Source organism: Phacochoerus africanus, chromosome 8, assembly GCF_016906955.1.
Source record: "Phacochoerus africanus isolate WHEZ1 chromosome 8, ROS_Pafr_v1, whole genome shotgun sequence".
NCBI classification, from domain to species: Eukaryota; Metazoa; Chordata; class Mammalia; order Artiodactyla; family Suidae; genus Phacochoerus; species Phacochoerus africanus.
The window spans coordinates 95,331,167-95,346,876 of NC_062551.1; the positions used below are offsets into that span (position 1 = coordinate 95,331,167).

Genomic DNA, 15,710 nt, shown 5'->3' on the forward strand with positions numbered 1-15,710 from the left:
GGGGGTTTGCATTTTTTTTTTTTTTTTTTTTTTTCTGAGAGGGATAGAGAGGGGCTGTGCCTTGAAATGGGGCAAAACCTTCCAGGCTTGGCTCTGCCGCATAACAGCTGTTTCATCTCTCTGCGTTCCCTCGGCTGTAAAACAGGGATAATAATAGTACCACCCTCACAGTGTGGTTATGAGCACTGAATGGGATCACGTCAAGCATGAAGGAAGCTCTCCATAAAATACCACTGTTATCATCACTGTGTGCGGGTGGTTGTGGTCCTGATTTCCTCCCACAACTTGGAAGCTTCCTGCGGGCAGCGCCAGCGACCGCGCAGCCGGTCTTTCTACCCCATCGCGAGGACCCCTAAAAATGCCAGTGTCGGGAAGAGGGAAGGGTCCGTTCGCGGAGAGGAAAGAGAAGTATAGGTCAGAAAAGTGCCAACTACATCCTCCCGGTTTGGACCAGAGGGAAACTTGACCTGACTCCAGATTCTAAAGGGGGCAGTGGGCTTTCTGAGCCTCTGTCTTTCCTAGGCCTGAGGGTCAGACATCATGGGGTGTAGATCTCACTCTGGGAGAACTCTCTTGGGGGGATCTCGGGCAGATCAGGTGGGTCTCCCGGCCTTCTCTCGTTGGAGGGCGGGAGGGGTTGCGAAAAGCACGCGCAGCCGGATGCGGGTTCCCGGCTGGAGAACGTGGCTCAGCGGCACAAGCTGCGGGGCTGTAAGGGCAGGCTGGCTACCGGCGAGCTCGAGGATTGGCCGCCGGCGGAGAAGCAGAATTCTGGGATTGGCTGAATTGCAGAGGGCGGGGGCCCAACCTTTAAGAAGAGCGAGGGGGCGTGCAGGGGAGTGTGAGCTTCGCCTCGCCGCCTGCCGGGTGTACTATCGCGCGGCAACCGTGGCGGCGGCGGCGCCGGAGCCGGCTACGACTACAACGAGAGCCCGGGAGGAGCGGAGGCCCGCGGAGCAGAGGAAGGAACATCGCGGAGCAGAGGAGCATCCCGGCCTCCCGGTCCCGGGCGGCGTGGCCCGCGGATTATGGCTAAAGGAGAGGGCGCCGAGAGCGGCTCCGCGGCGGGGCTGCTGCCCACCGGCATCCTCCAAGCGGGTGAACGTCCGGTCCAGGTGAAGGTGAGGGCCCGGCACCGGGTGGGGTGGCGGGGCAGGCTGATATGGGGGAGTAGAGGAATAAACCTGGTTCTGGGACACATTGGGCCAGCCAGGAACAGGAGGACCCAGAGGCAGGAAGGGGCCCTAGGATGCCCGGGGTGGGGGGCGGGGGCAGGGAGTGATGGAGAAGGTTTGCAGGCGGCGGCCCTCTTTTTAACCACCCCTGCTCTGGCTAAGTCTGAGGAGCGGCCGCGCCGGCTGCTCCACGTGTGCCGGGCTCTGCCTAGTCAGTTTGCCTACCTCTGTGACGAGTAGCTTAAGTTTGCTACACTAGAAGCCAGAGAGACCTCAGAGATCTGAGAAATCCCCCTTGGTTTCCCATCTCTCAGCCCCCTCTTCCCCGCCCCCACATCCTAAGAGTGCTTCTCAACTCCGCTTGAGAGGGCCGCTCAAGTTCATTCATAAGAACAAGGGCTCCGCTCTTAAAGGAGCCGCATTCCGCAGGCGTTTGTGTGAGTGTGGGTGTTGGTCCCGCCAGGCGCTTTGCGTGACTTGACCTTCGGCCCCAATTCTAGTTCTGTGGACAAAATGAAGGACTGTATGGCATTAGGAGGCCCCAGGGAGGGATCCCAGGCAATAGATACCTGCCTGGGAGGTGACTGCTTTTTCCTTTTCATTTTATTAACCAGTCCTTGGAAGGAGCTTGGGTAAGCAATTATGCTGCTACATGTATGAGTAATCTCTGTTTTCCCTGGGCAACCTTAACTTCCCTAGTGCCCCACCCAGAGAGGGCCCAGCCCTGCACCTAGAGGCCTTTCCTCCCCTCTCCAAGATCCCTTGGGAATGGGGTGGGGGGGGGGGGGGGGGGACAGGGAGAGGGAAGGAGGGTAGGACAGCTCCTGGGTTTGCTTGAAGGTCTGGCTGCCTCCAGGGGCCAGGGAGGCTCTGGGACAGATGGAAGGAACAGCTGTGCCTACAGCCAGCTGGGCTGGGCCCTTATAGATCTCTAGAGCCCTCACCCACTAGGCAGGTGGGTTCTGGCCTCTGAATCAGGGCGGGAGCCAGAGTTGGGTTTAGCCAGCTCTTGGCAGCAAGAGGATTTTCAGGTTGCGGCAGTTGGTGCCGGGTGGGGACAGGTCTGCTGCTGGAGCAGCATGCTCCCCCTCCAACTGGGAAAGAAACATGTCTGAGGCCTTGGGAGGGAAGTTAAGGGATGATGGGCTGATAAGGATCCAGGGTTGAGGGTGGCTTAGGGGTACTTCCAGTATGGGTTCCCCTTTTCAAGATTCCTAAGAACAGAGAATACCTTTCTTTTCTTCTGGGAAGTGGGATCTCCCTGGGTGGGAACAGGGCAAGGCAGACTTGGTTCCTCCTGGCAGAGTTGGCTGAAGGGATGGTCCTGCCTCTGGAAACTAGTAGGATGTGGACAGGATTGTGGATCTCTTTTCATTCATGGATTCTCTTTTCATTCTTTTCTCCTCTTGCCAGAAGGAGCCGAAGAAGCAAAAACAGTTGTCCGTTTGCAACAAGCTTTGCTATGCAGTTGGGGGGGCCCCCTACCAGGTAACAGGATGTGCCCTGGGGTTCTTCCTGCAGATCTACCTGTTGGATGTAGCTCAGGTAAGTGAGCTGAGCCCCTCAGGACTCTGCCATCATCCTGAGGGGGGAAAAGACTATGGACTCCCCGGGTAGGGTCATTTCCCATCTGTGAAATGGACCTGGGAATCCCATGAGAAATAAGGCTTTGAGGAGTATCTAGAAGAGGAGTCTCTCTGCCCCACGAGTCTTAGCTGGCAAGGTCAGGCAACTCCTTCTTGCCTGGCAAGAGCAACAGATCCTGGAGGGGTAGGCAGCAGCGGCGGTAGTGTGAAAGAATGGAGCCTGCTGTGACGTTTTTCTTAGAAGAGACTGGCACACCATGTCCCCAGCTGTCAGCTGGCTTGGCTCCGGGGTTGGTGGATGTTGCCAGGCCTGTGGACAACGTGCATCCCACCTTCACCTGAGGAGCAGGGGCATGTTAGTAGGCAGAGGGACCCTCAAGTCCTGGGTACCCTACTACACAGGATCTTTGACCAGGAGAGGTACTCCGAGTAAAGCAGGGCTCCACTATGCTTTGCGAAACCTTGGCCAGCTGCCTGGCATCCTGAGAATGCACCTTGTCTGTTAGGAGAGTGGGAGGCCGAACAGTCATGGCTCTCAGGAGTCTTCACTGGCTGTCTTTTGTATGTAGCACCTGACTTTGCAAGCGAGCCGTCTTAGTTGTATTCATTTATAGGTGGGGGAACACTGAGTCCCAGAAAGGACAGATAACTTCATTTAAGCAGCTAGTTTTCCAGCAAGTCCCATGCATGGGCCGAGCCTTAAGTGGGGTACAAATATGAGGAGCTTACTGTCAAAAAGTAAAACTATTGTCATGAAGATTAGGGTTGGAAAAGTGAGGCTGGGGAAGCTGTGATGTGGGAACGGCCTCTCCAGCTTTCCGGAGTGATAGTAATAGCCTTGATGGATGAGGAAGAGTCCAGAGAAACTGTCTATTTAAGCCTATGTGGTTGGGGAAGAGGGGAGTAGCTTGAAATGGGTAGTGATGGTGACAGCATGTTTTTTTCAAAATGTTTTCCATTGATTCCTTTTTCCACATCCAAGGTAGAGTTTGACCCTGTTAGATAGGGATCATATCCCCCATTATACAGATGGGGAAATGGTGGCCCCCCTCGGGTGACCCAGCAAATGCTATTTCTGATATCCAGTGGCTGGGGGCTTGCAGTTGGGAGAGGGAGACCAGGAAATGGAGTCTGGATTCATTCTCATTGATGAGAGCGTTTTCATGGGCAGTGGAGCAGACATAAGGGGGGCAGATCTGGGAAAGTTTCTAAGGAGACACGTAGTTCTACTGCCATTGAAGAGCTGATATTGTCATGATTACCAAGCGAGTGATGATGCTTAAGAACAGGGTGGGAGCAGTACATGGTCCCAGAGGCCTGGCTGAAGGGGGAGGGAGCCCTGCTCTTGCCCACCAGTGAGGTTTGAGGTAGCTAGAAGGATGAGGCCGTCAACTTTTGCTTGTTCCCCCCACCCCATCCCAGGTGGATCCTTTCTCTGCCTCCATCATCCTATTTGTGGGCCGAGCTTGGGATGCCATCACAGACCCCCTGGTGGGCTTCTGCATTAGCAAATCCCCCTGGACCCGCCTGGGCCGCCTCATGCCCTGGTGAGTAGAAGATCGTGGTAGCAGTCTTCCTGCATGTCTATTGCCCCCTGGTCCTTCTATCTGGATTGTCACAGGTTGGGGGAGGGGGTGGTGAGGAGACGAAAGGATGCAAAACCCCCAGCTGAGGCCTTAGCTGCCACTGGCATGGGCACTGGAAACTCCTGCCAGTTCGTGCCCAGGCTGGACTGGACTGAGTGTCTTCCCTTGGCCCAGGTCCCATTACTTACTCCCTGAGGTCTTTTCCCTTCCATGAGGCTGGAATTCTAACTTGTCCCACGCCACCACTTCTCATAGTGGTCAAGAGGTAACACTCTAGAGCCAGCCTGCCTCGGCCTGAACACCAACCTCACCACTTCGAGCTGTACCACCTTGGGCAAGACAGTTCATATCTCTGAGCCTCAAGTTTCTTCATCTGCAAAATGAGGACACTAATTATGTATGGATAGCTCCTAGGATTGTGGTGAGGATTGATATTTTTTTTTCTTTTTACCACCCCACCCAAGGCATATGGAAGATCCCAAGCTAGGGGTCGAATCAGAGCTGCAGTTTCCGGCCTATGCCACAGCCACGATCTGAGCCGCATCTGCAACCTACACCAAAGCTCACAGCAAGGCTGGATCCTTAACCCACTAAGCGTGGCCGGGGACCAAACCTGCATCCTCACTGACACTATGTTGGGTTCTTAACCCTCTGAGCCACAAGAGGAACTCCAGGATTAAGTTTTTTAATATGTGACATACTGAGAACAGTGCCAGGCACATATTAAGTAATAGATAATTTGGTACCTATGCAGAGTGAACAATCAAACCAAGAATGGGACGGCATTCTCTGCTCTTGGACCGTGTGAACTACCTCTTTTCTTGATACAAAGCCTACCCTCTGCAGCCTCAGGCTGTGAGGCAGGGTTGGGGGAGGTGGTGCCACAGATCAGACAGCAAAGGCAGGCACAAGGGCCAAGCTCTGGTTCCCTCCAGGACATCCTGCTTGGTGGCTGGGGGAAGGCCATGCCCCTTTCATCTCCAGCCCATCCAGGCTCAAATGGGCGCCTTCCTGCCCCAGGGGCGCCCATACCTGGTCTCCGGCCTTTAAGGCCTTCAAAGCTCTTCCCGCAGTCCCTGCCCACCCCTCTAGCTTCCTTTCCCACGAGGCCCCCCTCCCACCGAAATCCCGCCAGTCCCTGGCCAAGGCCCAGGTTGGGGCCTTTGATCCAAGCTTTGGGGCCAGGGGGCAGGAGAGCCTGCCTTACCTGGACAGGCTGTGGGGGCTTCCAGGGAGCCAGCCCAAGAGCCTGGGCCTTGTACCCGCCTCCCTGGCAGCCGGCAGGGGGCGGGGCTCTGCTGCCACATCTCCTCATGAGGCACAGCCAATGGCAGGCAGCCGCCCTGGCCAGCCCAAGACACAGCAGCAGCCCGGGTTACTCTCAGTCACATTTGCTTCCTCATTGTGGCTGCTTGGCAGCCTAGGAGGGAGAGGATGGAGTGAAGGCTGCCCAGGAGCCTTGTTCTCCGAGGATTTGGGAGGGGCGGGGTAGGGCAGGGAGGGAGAGGCCGTCCCTGTGGGAAGTAGGATCTGAGGCCTCTCATCTGGCAGGTGTGGAAGCCCATGTGATGAGGTAGCTGAGGGCCCTTCAGGCTGGTTTCTGATTTAGCATGTGTCTCTGTAGGTGTCCTCACATGTCTGGGTGGTCATGCCTGGTGAATCCCACCCCATCTGGCTGAGGGGCTGCATTGCAGTGTATGTGACTCTCCTCTCTGTCCATAGCAGTTAAGACCTGGGACCCAGCACTCCTTGTCCTTTCAGTGTAGGAAGCCTTGGGGCTCCCTCACCTCCCAGGCCTCAGACCAGCCTCTGTCCTTAGCCAGCATTTAAATCTTCCTTTTCCATGTCCCATCGTGGCCCAGTGGAAACAAATCTGACTAGTATCCGTGAGGAAGCAGGTTCGATCCCTGGCCTCAGTGGGTTAAGGATCTGGTGTTGCCATGAGCTGTGGTATAGGTCACAGATGGGGCTTGGATCTGGCGTTGCTGTGGCTGTAGTGTGGGCCCGTGGCTACAGCTCTGATTTGACCCCTAGCCTGGGAACTTCCATATGCTAGGTGGGTGAGGCCCTAAAAAGATGTAAATAAACAAACAAACAAACAAACATTCTGAAAAACAAAATCCTCCTTTTCAGACCAGGAAGACTTTGACAAACACTTTGCTAGAATTCCCAAGGCCACCCAGTGAGCAGGGTGTCATCAGGGTTACATGGGAGATGCAGCAGGGCTGGACCTGAAGTCTGATTCCCAGCCCAGAACTCTCCCGCTGAGCTTTGTTGGTGGGAAAATCACAGCGGATGCTTGCTGTCTCCCAAGCACTGTTCTAGCTTTTTAATATCCACTTAAGTCTCAAGATACTTCCACCTGGGAGTTCCCTGGTGGTGCAGTGGTTAGGATTTGGCACTTTCACCCCTATGTCCCAGGTTCAATCCCTGGTCTGGGAACTGAGATCCCACCTCAAGCCATTGTATGCCTGGCCAAACAAAGAACCCAGCTTCTTCAGCCCTATGAAATAGAGCCAAAGTCCTCGTAATAGCTTATGGGGCCCTACAGGGCCTCGTATTCCATTTCCTCTCCAAGTTCATCTCCTAATTCCATCTCCCATGCTCATTTCACTCTAGCCTCCTGGTCTCCTTGCTGTTCCCCAGACCGGCCAGGCACATGTCCCACCTAAGCACCATTGCCCTGCAACCTCTGCAAGGCCAGCTTCCTTCTCTCATTCGAGCCTTGACACAGATGTCACTTTCTCAATGAGGGCTCCATGGCCACTTGGTTGTGAATTGCACCCCCATACTCCTCATCTCCTTTAGCCTGTTTTATTCTTTTTTCCATGACATTTAATCACCGTCTAATATGTTATATAGATTTTTTTGGTGTGTGGTAAAGTACACTCTTTAAATTTTTTTCTTTTTTTTTATGGCCACATCTTTGGCATATGGAAATTCCTGGGCCAGGGATTAAACCCAAGCTACGGCTGCGACCTACTCTATAGCTGCAGCAATGCTGAGTCCTTTACCCCACTGTGCTGGGGAGGGGAGAGAATCCTCGTCTCTGCCAGACCTGAGACACTGGGTCAGATTCTTAAATTCTTTTTTTTTTTTTTGGTTTTTTTAGGGCCATACCCGTGGCATATGGAAGTTCCCAGTCTAGGGGTCGAATTGGAGCTGCAGCTGCCGGCCTGCACTGCAACAACAGCAACGCCAAATCCGAGCTGCGTCTGCAACCTATGCCGAGGCTCACAGCAATGCTGGATCCTTAACTAACTAAGCAGGGCCAGGGACTGAACCAGTATCCTCATGGATACTAATCTGGTTCTTAACCCACTGAGCCAAAATGGGGATTCCAGATTCTTAAATTCTTAATCAACTGCTCCACAGAGGGAACTCCCTAAAATTTTTAAAATTTACCATTTTAACCATTTTCAAGTATATGATTCAGGAGCATTAATTATAGTCACATTGTTGTGCAACCATCCCCCACAATGTTTTTGCAAACTGAAACTGTACAACCATCATCATTATCTATTTTCAAAATTTTGTCATCGCTCAAACAGAAAATCCCATTAAACACTAACTCCCAGGAGTTCCCAAAGTAGTTCAACAGTAACGAACCCAACTAGTATCCATGGGGATGCAGATTCGATCCCTGGCCTCACTCAGTGGGTTAAGGATCTGGCGTTGCCATGAGCAGTGGTGTAAATCAAACATGGCTCAAATTTGGTGTTGCTGTGGCTGTGGTGTAGGCAGGCAGCTGTAGCTCCATTTTGACCCCTAGTCTGGGAACCTCCACATGCCGTGGATGCAGCCCTAAAAAGACAGAAACCAACAAACCAAAAAACCCCCAAAACAAACAAAAAACCCCCACTAACTCACCATTCCTCCATCCTCCCCAGGCCCTGGCAACCGACTAACTTCTTTCTGTCTGGGAACTTGACTCGTCTAAGTGGGATCATCCTATATTTGTCCTTTTGTGTCTGGCTTATTTCGTTTAGCATAATGTCTTCAAGGTTAATGCCATAGCTTGTGTCAGAATTTCATTCTTTTTTAAGGTTGGATTATGTATATAACATAATGATATAATTATGTATAATATTTTGTTTGCCAACTAGAAAGTACATTCCACAAGCGCAATTTCTTGTCCAGTTTTGCTCACTGATACATCTCGAATTACTAGTATAGTGCTCAGCACAGGGCTGGCCCTTGAATATTTGAGTAATTGTTGAAGGTAAGGTAGGGTCTATTATTATTCTCATTTTGCAGTTTGAGAAAATGAGCTTCAGAGAAGTTAAATAACTTGCCCAATGGCATTTCCCTGTGGCTCAGTGAGTTAAGTATCTGGCATTGTCACTGCAAGTGGTTCAGGACACTGCTGTGGCTCATCTTCCATCCCTGGCCCAGGAACTTCATGCTTTGGGTACAGCCAAAAAAAAAAAAAAGAAAGAAAAAAGAAAAAAGAAAACTTGCCTAAGACCAAGTTATTTATATTGGTAGAACCAGAACTTTGATCCCTGAAGTGTGGCTGCAAAGGTCTTTCTTTCTTTATTTTTCGGCATGTGGTAGTTCCCGGGCCAGGGATCGAACCCGCACCACAGCAGTGACCTGAGTCACAGAAGTGACAGCACTGGATCCTTAACCCACCAAGCCATCAGGGAACTCCTCAAAGGACTTTCTTTTAACCACAGTTCTCTGCTGCCTTTCTATACTGATACCATGAAGTCAGACCATCCTGAGATCCTACTAGGATGGTGTGGGCCTCACATGTGGGGAGGTAGACATTTGCCCCCCTTAGTTATTTCATTTCACTAGGCCCATGTCTCCCCGGTGGCTTCTCCAGAAGGAACACCTTCACCAGGAATTGATCTCCCCATCCATGTGTATGCATGATAAGCCCAGCCCTGGGGTTGCTCCTCCTCCTCTGTCCTCCTCCCCTGCCCCACCATCTGAGGCCTTGGCCTCCATTCTCAGCACCCCCCCGCCCCCAGCCCATAGGAAGCCTCTATCTTTGGAGCCTTCACCCCTGGAGAGATGCAGGCAAGACTCGGGTCTGACCGCATGCTCCATCCTCGGGATTGATTGTGGGCTGGGAGCCCTCTCTGTCTGCCCTTCCTGGCTTGGCCATCAGTCCCTTCCCCGACCCCGAGTCAGGGGTGGATCCAGGAGGAGGAATGTGTCCTTCCTGGCAGGCACCCTGTGGGGCTGCCAAGCCGTCCAGGCTGGGTCCAGATCCTGGGGTTCTGGCATTCCCCCCCCCTCAGACCCTCCCCCTCCCCACCCCTCAGGATCATCTTCTCCACACCCCTGGCCATCATCGCCTACTTCCTCATCTGGTTCGTGCCTGACTTCAAGCAGGGCCAGGCCCTGTGGTACTTGCTTTTCTACTGCCTCTTTGAGACACTGGTCACGGTGAGTGTGGGCACGTCCCCTGGGTGTCTCGGAGGGCTGGGGGGAGGGGCAGTCCCTGGGGCCTCCGGGTTGGTGCCCGAAGCCACATCTGTCTGTCCATCATCTGACTGGCCGAGGGCCTCTCTTCCATGCCAGTGTTTCCACGTTCCCTACTCAGCTCTCACCATGTTCATCAGCACGGAGCAGAGCGAGCGGGATTCTGCCACTGCATATCGTAAGTTTCCCCAGGGCACTGAACCCACCCACTCCCTGATCCTCCTACCACATTTCTTCCCTTGGGCGCCCAACTCTCTGCTCTTAAGAGGAGCTGAGAAACCATCCTAAAAATCACCTGGTCCCATTATTGCTCTGGTAAGACCCAGAGAGATGCAGGGACGAGGCAGAGGTCACACAGCGAGGCTGTGAATTGAGGCCAAGATGCCACTGGCCCCGCTCTTCTACCTGACACCGCTCCCATCACCTGGGGTTAGACCTGGGCTTCAGTCCACCTGATATTCCTCCCTAGGGGCCCCCAAGCCACACAGCCCCTCTCAAGGACTTCCTTTTTCTTTTTCCCACTCAGGGATGACCGTGGAGGTGTTAGGGACAGTGCTGGGCACAGCCATCCAGGGGCAGATCGTGGGCCAAGCAGATACGCCTTGCATCCAGGATGTTAATGCTTCTACAGTAGCCTTGGAAGGTGCCAATCTCACACAGAGTGCCACCTCACTCAAAGAAACGGTGAGGCCCTAGCATGGCTGGGATCCAGGGAAGATGAGGAAAGATGGGGTGGTTTGCAGTCAATCCTGAAAACAGTAACAATGACTAGTGTTTGTAAATGTTGAGCATTTGATAAATAAGTCTTACTTTAAGATGCCCCTTTGGGAGTTCCTGTTGTGGCTCATTGCTAACAAACCTGACCAGTATCCATGGGGATGCGGGTTCGATCCCTGGCCTTGCTCAGTGGGTTGAGGATCCAGGATTGCTGTGAGCTCTGGTGTAGGTCACAGATGCGGCTCGGATCTGGTGATGCTGTGGCTGTGGCTTAGGCCGGCAGCTGCAGCTCTGATTCGACCCCTAGCCTGAGAACTTCCATATGCTGCACGTGTGGCCCTGAAAAAAAAAAAAAATGCCTTCTTTGCAGATAAGGAACTGAAGCACAAGAGAGGTGAAATAATTTGTTCAGGGTAATCGAGTTAGTGAGTTGCAAAAACTAGATTTGGGGGGATTCGAATGGGAGGCTCTCGGCCTCCACAGCCTGGTCTTCTTAGCCTTTTGTTCATCCAGACTTTGCCCAGCCTTGGGAAGCAGCAGCAGACCCAGGCTGATTCCCATTTCACAGATGAAGACAGGGAGGCCCCTGCAGAAGGAACTGGTCTGAGGTCATTAAGTAGAGCTGCTGGAGGCCGGGATGAGATCAGACTGACTTCTCCTCTATGTTACCTTCACCCTCTGTAGCAAAATGCATACCTGCTGGCGGCAGGGGTCATTGCCTCCATCTATGTCATCTGTGCCATCATCCTGATCCTGGGCGTGCGGGAGCAGAGAGGTGAGGGGTCCTGGTGAGGGGTGCAGGCCCTGGCTTGGAGTGGGTTTGTCCCTTTGCCTGGGCCTCAGGCTCTGGGAGGGGCCTCTGCTCCTGCCTCATCCGTCCCCTCTGTCCCCAAGAACCATACGAGACTCAACAGACCAAGCCGATGTCCTTCTTTCCGGGCCTCCGGCTGGTCATGAGCCATGGCCCCTACATCAAGCTTATTGCCGGCTTCCTCTTTACCTCCTTGGCTTTCATGGTGAGTGGTGCCCTGATGTGCTCAGCCTGATGGGGGGTGTGAGGTGAGGGCGGGGTAGGCCACCCATTCGGGATGTGATGAAGCCTGAGGGGCCGGTGAACTGGGGGAGGGAGGGATGAGCAGAGGTCCCTAGAGCATGGAACATGTCTTGGGGAGCCTCAACCCCAGCATCACCTCTTTTCTTGCCTTGCCTTCCCTGTCCCCCCAGCTGGTGGAGGGGAACTTCGCCCTGTTCTGCACCTACACCTTGGGCTTTCGCAATGAATTCCAGAATCTGCTCCTGGCCATCATGGTGCGTGTGGGGCCCCGAGGGTGGCTGAAGTGGCTTGGGCTTCCAGATGGGTTCTTTGGATAGGCGGAGGGTGTTTCCCAGACTGACCCAAGGCCATGAGGGATGAGGGAGGCTTCTCAGAACATTTGGATCTGACCAACAATTGCTTAGGTAGGACTGTAAAGGGAAGAGTTTGGGTCCATAAATCAAATCTATATGTTGTGCACCTTAAACTAGTCCCATGTCACATGTCAATTACATCTCAATAGCACTAGCCGGGGGAGAGTTTGGGGTTAGTTGTTCAAGTAGAGAGCACAGCAAAAGCAAAGGCATGGAGCTCCACCTTGAGAGGAGGTGGGAGATCAGACTGGGACTCAGCTCTCTGGAGAGGCTGTCAATATGCTCAGGGTCCAGGTGATGTCATCTGGCTGCTCTTGAGCAGGGCTGGGAGCCCCTTTAGAGTCCTGGGAAGGGCAGGAGGGATTCCATGGCTCTCACCGGCTTCCCTCACCCCCTTTGCCCATCCACAGCTCTCAGCCACAATCACCATTCCTATCTGGCAGTGGTTCCTAACCCGGTTTGGCAAGAAGATGGCTGTGTACATTGGGATCTCAGTGAGTCGGGCTGAAGGGAAGGGGCCTGGGCTGACGTGGGGGTTACTACTGATGGGAGCCTCCCAGCTGACTCATCTTTCTACACCTGCTACCCCTAGTCAGCAGTGCCATTTCTCATCTTGGTGGCCCTCATGGAAAGTAACCTGATCGTCACATACGTGGTAGCAGTAGCAGCCGGCATCAGCGTAGCAGCTGCTTTCTTACTACCCTGGTAAGTATATGGGCCAGCCTGGGTATGCTTCCCAGCCTCCCCCCATCCCCACCCCCATTCTGAAGCTCCTTAGGGAGAATCCTGTGGGGGCTTCTTTTCCTGCAGGTGGGTCCAGGTTGGGGCAGGTCTTCCCAGGACAGTGGTACAGGTTGTGCACTGCACAAGAGGACCTCGTCAGGGTGGGAAATGGGGGCTCAAGTTGAGCCTGTCCTCTACTTGCCCAGCTGAACAATTAGACTTGGGGCTACTTCATCTTGGAGGAAGGGGCTTTTTTTTTTTTTAATTCACACGAAGTTGCCACCTTCTCACTCAACTGTGTGTGCTGTGGGACTGCAAACTCCCAGAGGACTGCTGCTATTGACAAGCACCACGTGGGCTGGCAGGGGCCTAGGGTTGCCAGGCGGGAGGGTCCTCATGGCTGCCGCCTCTCTGTACAGGTCCATGCTCCCCGACGTCATTGACGACTTCCACCTGAAGCAGCCCCACATCCATGGGACGGAGCCCATCTTCTTCTCCTTCTACGTCTTCTTTACCAAGTTTGCCTCTGGAGTCTCCCTGGGCATCTCCACCCTCAGCCTGGAGTGAGTGGGGTGGGGGTCTGGGCAGTGCTGGGCATGGCTAGGTCCCAGGTGCCTCATCCTCACCACTTCCCTACCCCTGGGTCCCACAGCTTCACCGGGTACCAGACCCGAGGCTGCTCCCAGCCGGCACGGGTCAAGTTCACGCTGAAGATGCTGGTGACCATGGCTCCCATAGTCCTCATCCTGCTGGGCCTGTTGCTCTTCAAGCTGTACCCCATTGATGAGGAGAAGCGGCGGCAGAACAAGAAGGCCCTGCAGGCTCTGAGGTAAGAGAGACAAGGGGACAGGGAGGTGCAGAGGGGACATCATCCTGTCGAAGCCCTTGACTAGTGCTTCCTGGGGCCAAGCCCAGATTTCCCGCCCTCCACAGCTCCTCCTCTGCCCTCTCCCCCTGCAGTGGCCATTGACATTTCTGGCACACTGAACTACCTGTCTGTGCTGAATGGTTTTACATTTGTTTTCATTCAACAAGTAGGTATGGCGAGTTCCCGTTGTGACTCAGGAAGTTAAGAACCCGACATAGCGTTCATGAGGATGCAGGTTTCGTCCCTGGCTTCGCTCAGGGGGTTAAAGATCTTGTGTTCCCCTGGCTGTAGCTGTGGCATAGGCCAGTAGCTGCTGCTCCGATTCAGCCCCTAGCCCGGAACTTCCATATGCTACAAGTGTGGCCATAAAAAAAAAAAAAAATCACTGTGAATTTATCGCTTACAAAATTATCCTTACTCAAGATAACATGAAAAAAAGAAGGTATGTATGTGAATGCCTGGGTCACTTGGCTGCACAGCAGGAATTGGCACCACACTGTAAATCGGCTGTACCAGGAAGAGTGACAAGTGATAAGTGGCAGAGCTGAGGTTTGAGTCCTTGGTGTTATCTTTTTTTGTTTTTTCGTCTTTTTGTCTTTTTAGGGCCTCACCCGCAGCATATGGAGGTTCCCAGGCTAGGGGTCGAATCGGAGCTGTAGCCTCTGGCCTGCACCAGAGCCACAGCAATGCGGGATCCGAGCCACGTCTGCAACCTACACCACAGCTCATGGCAACACCGGATCCTTAACCCACTGAGCAAGGTCAGGGATCAAACCGACAACCTCATGGTTCCTAGTCAGATTCGTTTCCCCTGCGCCACGACAGGAACTCCCCTTGGTTTTGACTCACTGCTCTTCTGGCATGCAGGACCTCAGGCATGCAGACCAGAGGGCAGGGTGGAGTAAGTGGTGCCAGCCCATCAGCCCACCCAGGCCTGGGTATAGTGCTGGGACTTGGGTTCCCCGTGGGCAGCAAGAACAGCAAACAATCCTACAAGCAGTTTCTGGGCTGAGAGTGGGCGTGAACAAACTGTGTGCTGTGATTAGGATTAGATGCCTAGCCGGGGATCCCTCAGGGAACTAGCTGGTGGGAGGGGATGCTTTTTCCAACCTGTCTCCTCTGGCTCTTGCAGGGAAGAGGCCAGCAGCTCAGGCTGCTCTGATACAGACTCTACAGAACTGGCCAGCATCCTCTAGGGCCTGCTGGATGACCTGAAGCCACCACGCCCAGGGTCTGGGTTACCAGGCCGCACGAGGAATCCCGGCTTGCTTGCCTGCTCACTGAACAGCTGGTCTCCAGATGCCAGGAAGGGAACCAAAGACTCACAAGAAAGTGACCCAGGACACCTGTGCCCACAATGGGGGCATGCTCTTCATAGGGCCACCTGCCCATGGGGCTGAGCCCAGGGGCTACTACTGTGAATATACCAAGGACTGATCGGGCCTAGCCCGGAACACTAATGTAGAAACCTTTTATACAGAGACTAATTAATAACTTAATGACTGTGTACATAGCAATGTATGTTTATGTATATATGTCTGTGAGCTATTAATGTTATTAATTTTCATAAAAGCTATAAAGCTGCCTGTTTCTGTCTTTGTCCTTGGCTACTCACTGAGCCGTTCTGTACCAAGACTCGGATTGAGGGGGAGCACAGCTGCAGGTGCCCCGGGGTGCAAGAATGTATGTGGAGGGGGTGATAACATCAGCTAAGCTTTACTAAACACCTGCGTGTGCCAGGCCCCGTGTGGAAGCTTTCTGCTCACTTTGCTGGTGTTCTCGCTTAAATCCCAGAAACCATCGGGCTGGGTCAGGATCATCCCCATTTTAAAGATGAGGAAACTGAGCCCCCCGTGTGTTGAGAAGGGATGTGGCTAAGCTCACACAGCCAAGAATGACCTCACTGGAATAACATCCCAGGTCTATGAGACTCCGATGCCTTAGCCACCACCCACTGCTCCCCTGCGTGTGAGAACGACCAGTTGGCTCTGCCCAGGCCTGTGTGCTGTGCTTCCCGCCCTGTGCGTGCCTGAGCAAGTGGGGCTGGCTGTGCTAGGGCAGACTCCATGATTGGGGCCCTCTGGGGTCCCCAGAGGCCTGGGATTCTTTCGCCACCACTGAGAATGACAGCGTTGGAAGGCAAGAATGTGCCCAGCTGGGTGTGTGTGTGGGTTGAGGGGAGGGGGTCTCACCACTGGTGGCAGGGAGCAGG

General features: G+C 53.7%; 1 protein-coding gene across 2 annotated transcripts; it reads left to right on the plus strand.

Annotated features, from left to right (window-relative positions):
* Positions 1-847: 847 nt before the first annotated feature.
* MFSD2A (MFSD2 lysolipid transporter A, lysophospholipid) lies at positions 848-15,082 on the plus strand. Of its 2 annotated transcripts, none has more exons than XM_047793497.1 (14): positions 848-1,121; positions 2,589-2,720; positions 4,184-4,308; positions 9,624-9,747; positions 9,883-9,961; positions 10,310-10,467; positions 11,185-11,275; positions 11,395-11,516; positions 11,725-11,808; positions 12,318-12,401; positions 12,500-12,612; positions 13,050-13,193; positions 13,283-13,459; positions 14,631-15,082. In XM_047793497.1, the coding sequence occupies exons 1-14, from the start codon at positions 1,029-1,031 to the stop codon at positions 14,692-14,694; spliced, it is 1,590 nt and encodes a 529-aa protein (XP_047649453.1). In that variant the 5' UTR covers positions 848-1,028; the 3' UTR covers positions 14,695-15,082. The 2 variants fall into 2 exon arrangements, with proteins under 2 accessions (XP_047649453.1, XP_047649454.1); XM_047793498.1 differs by having other exon boundaries at positions 848-1,115.
* Positions 15,083-15,710: the final 628 nt, after the last annotated feature.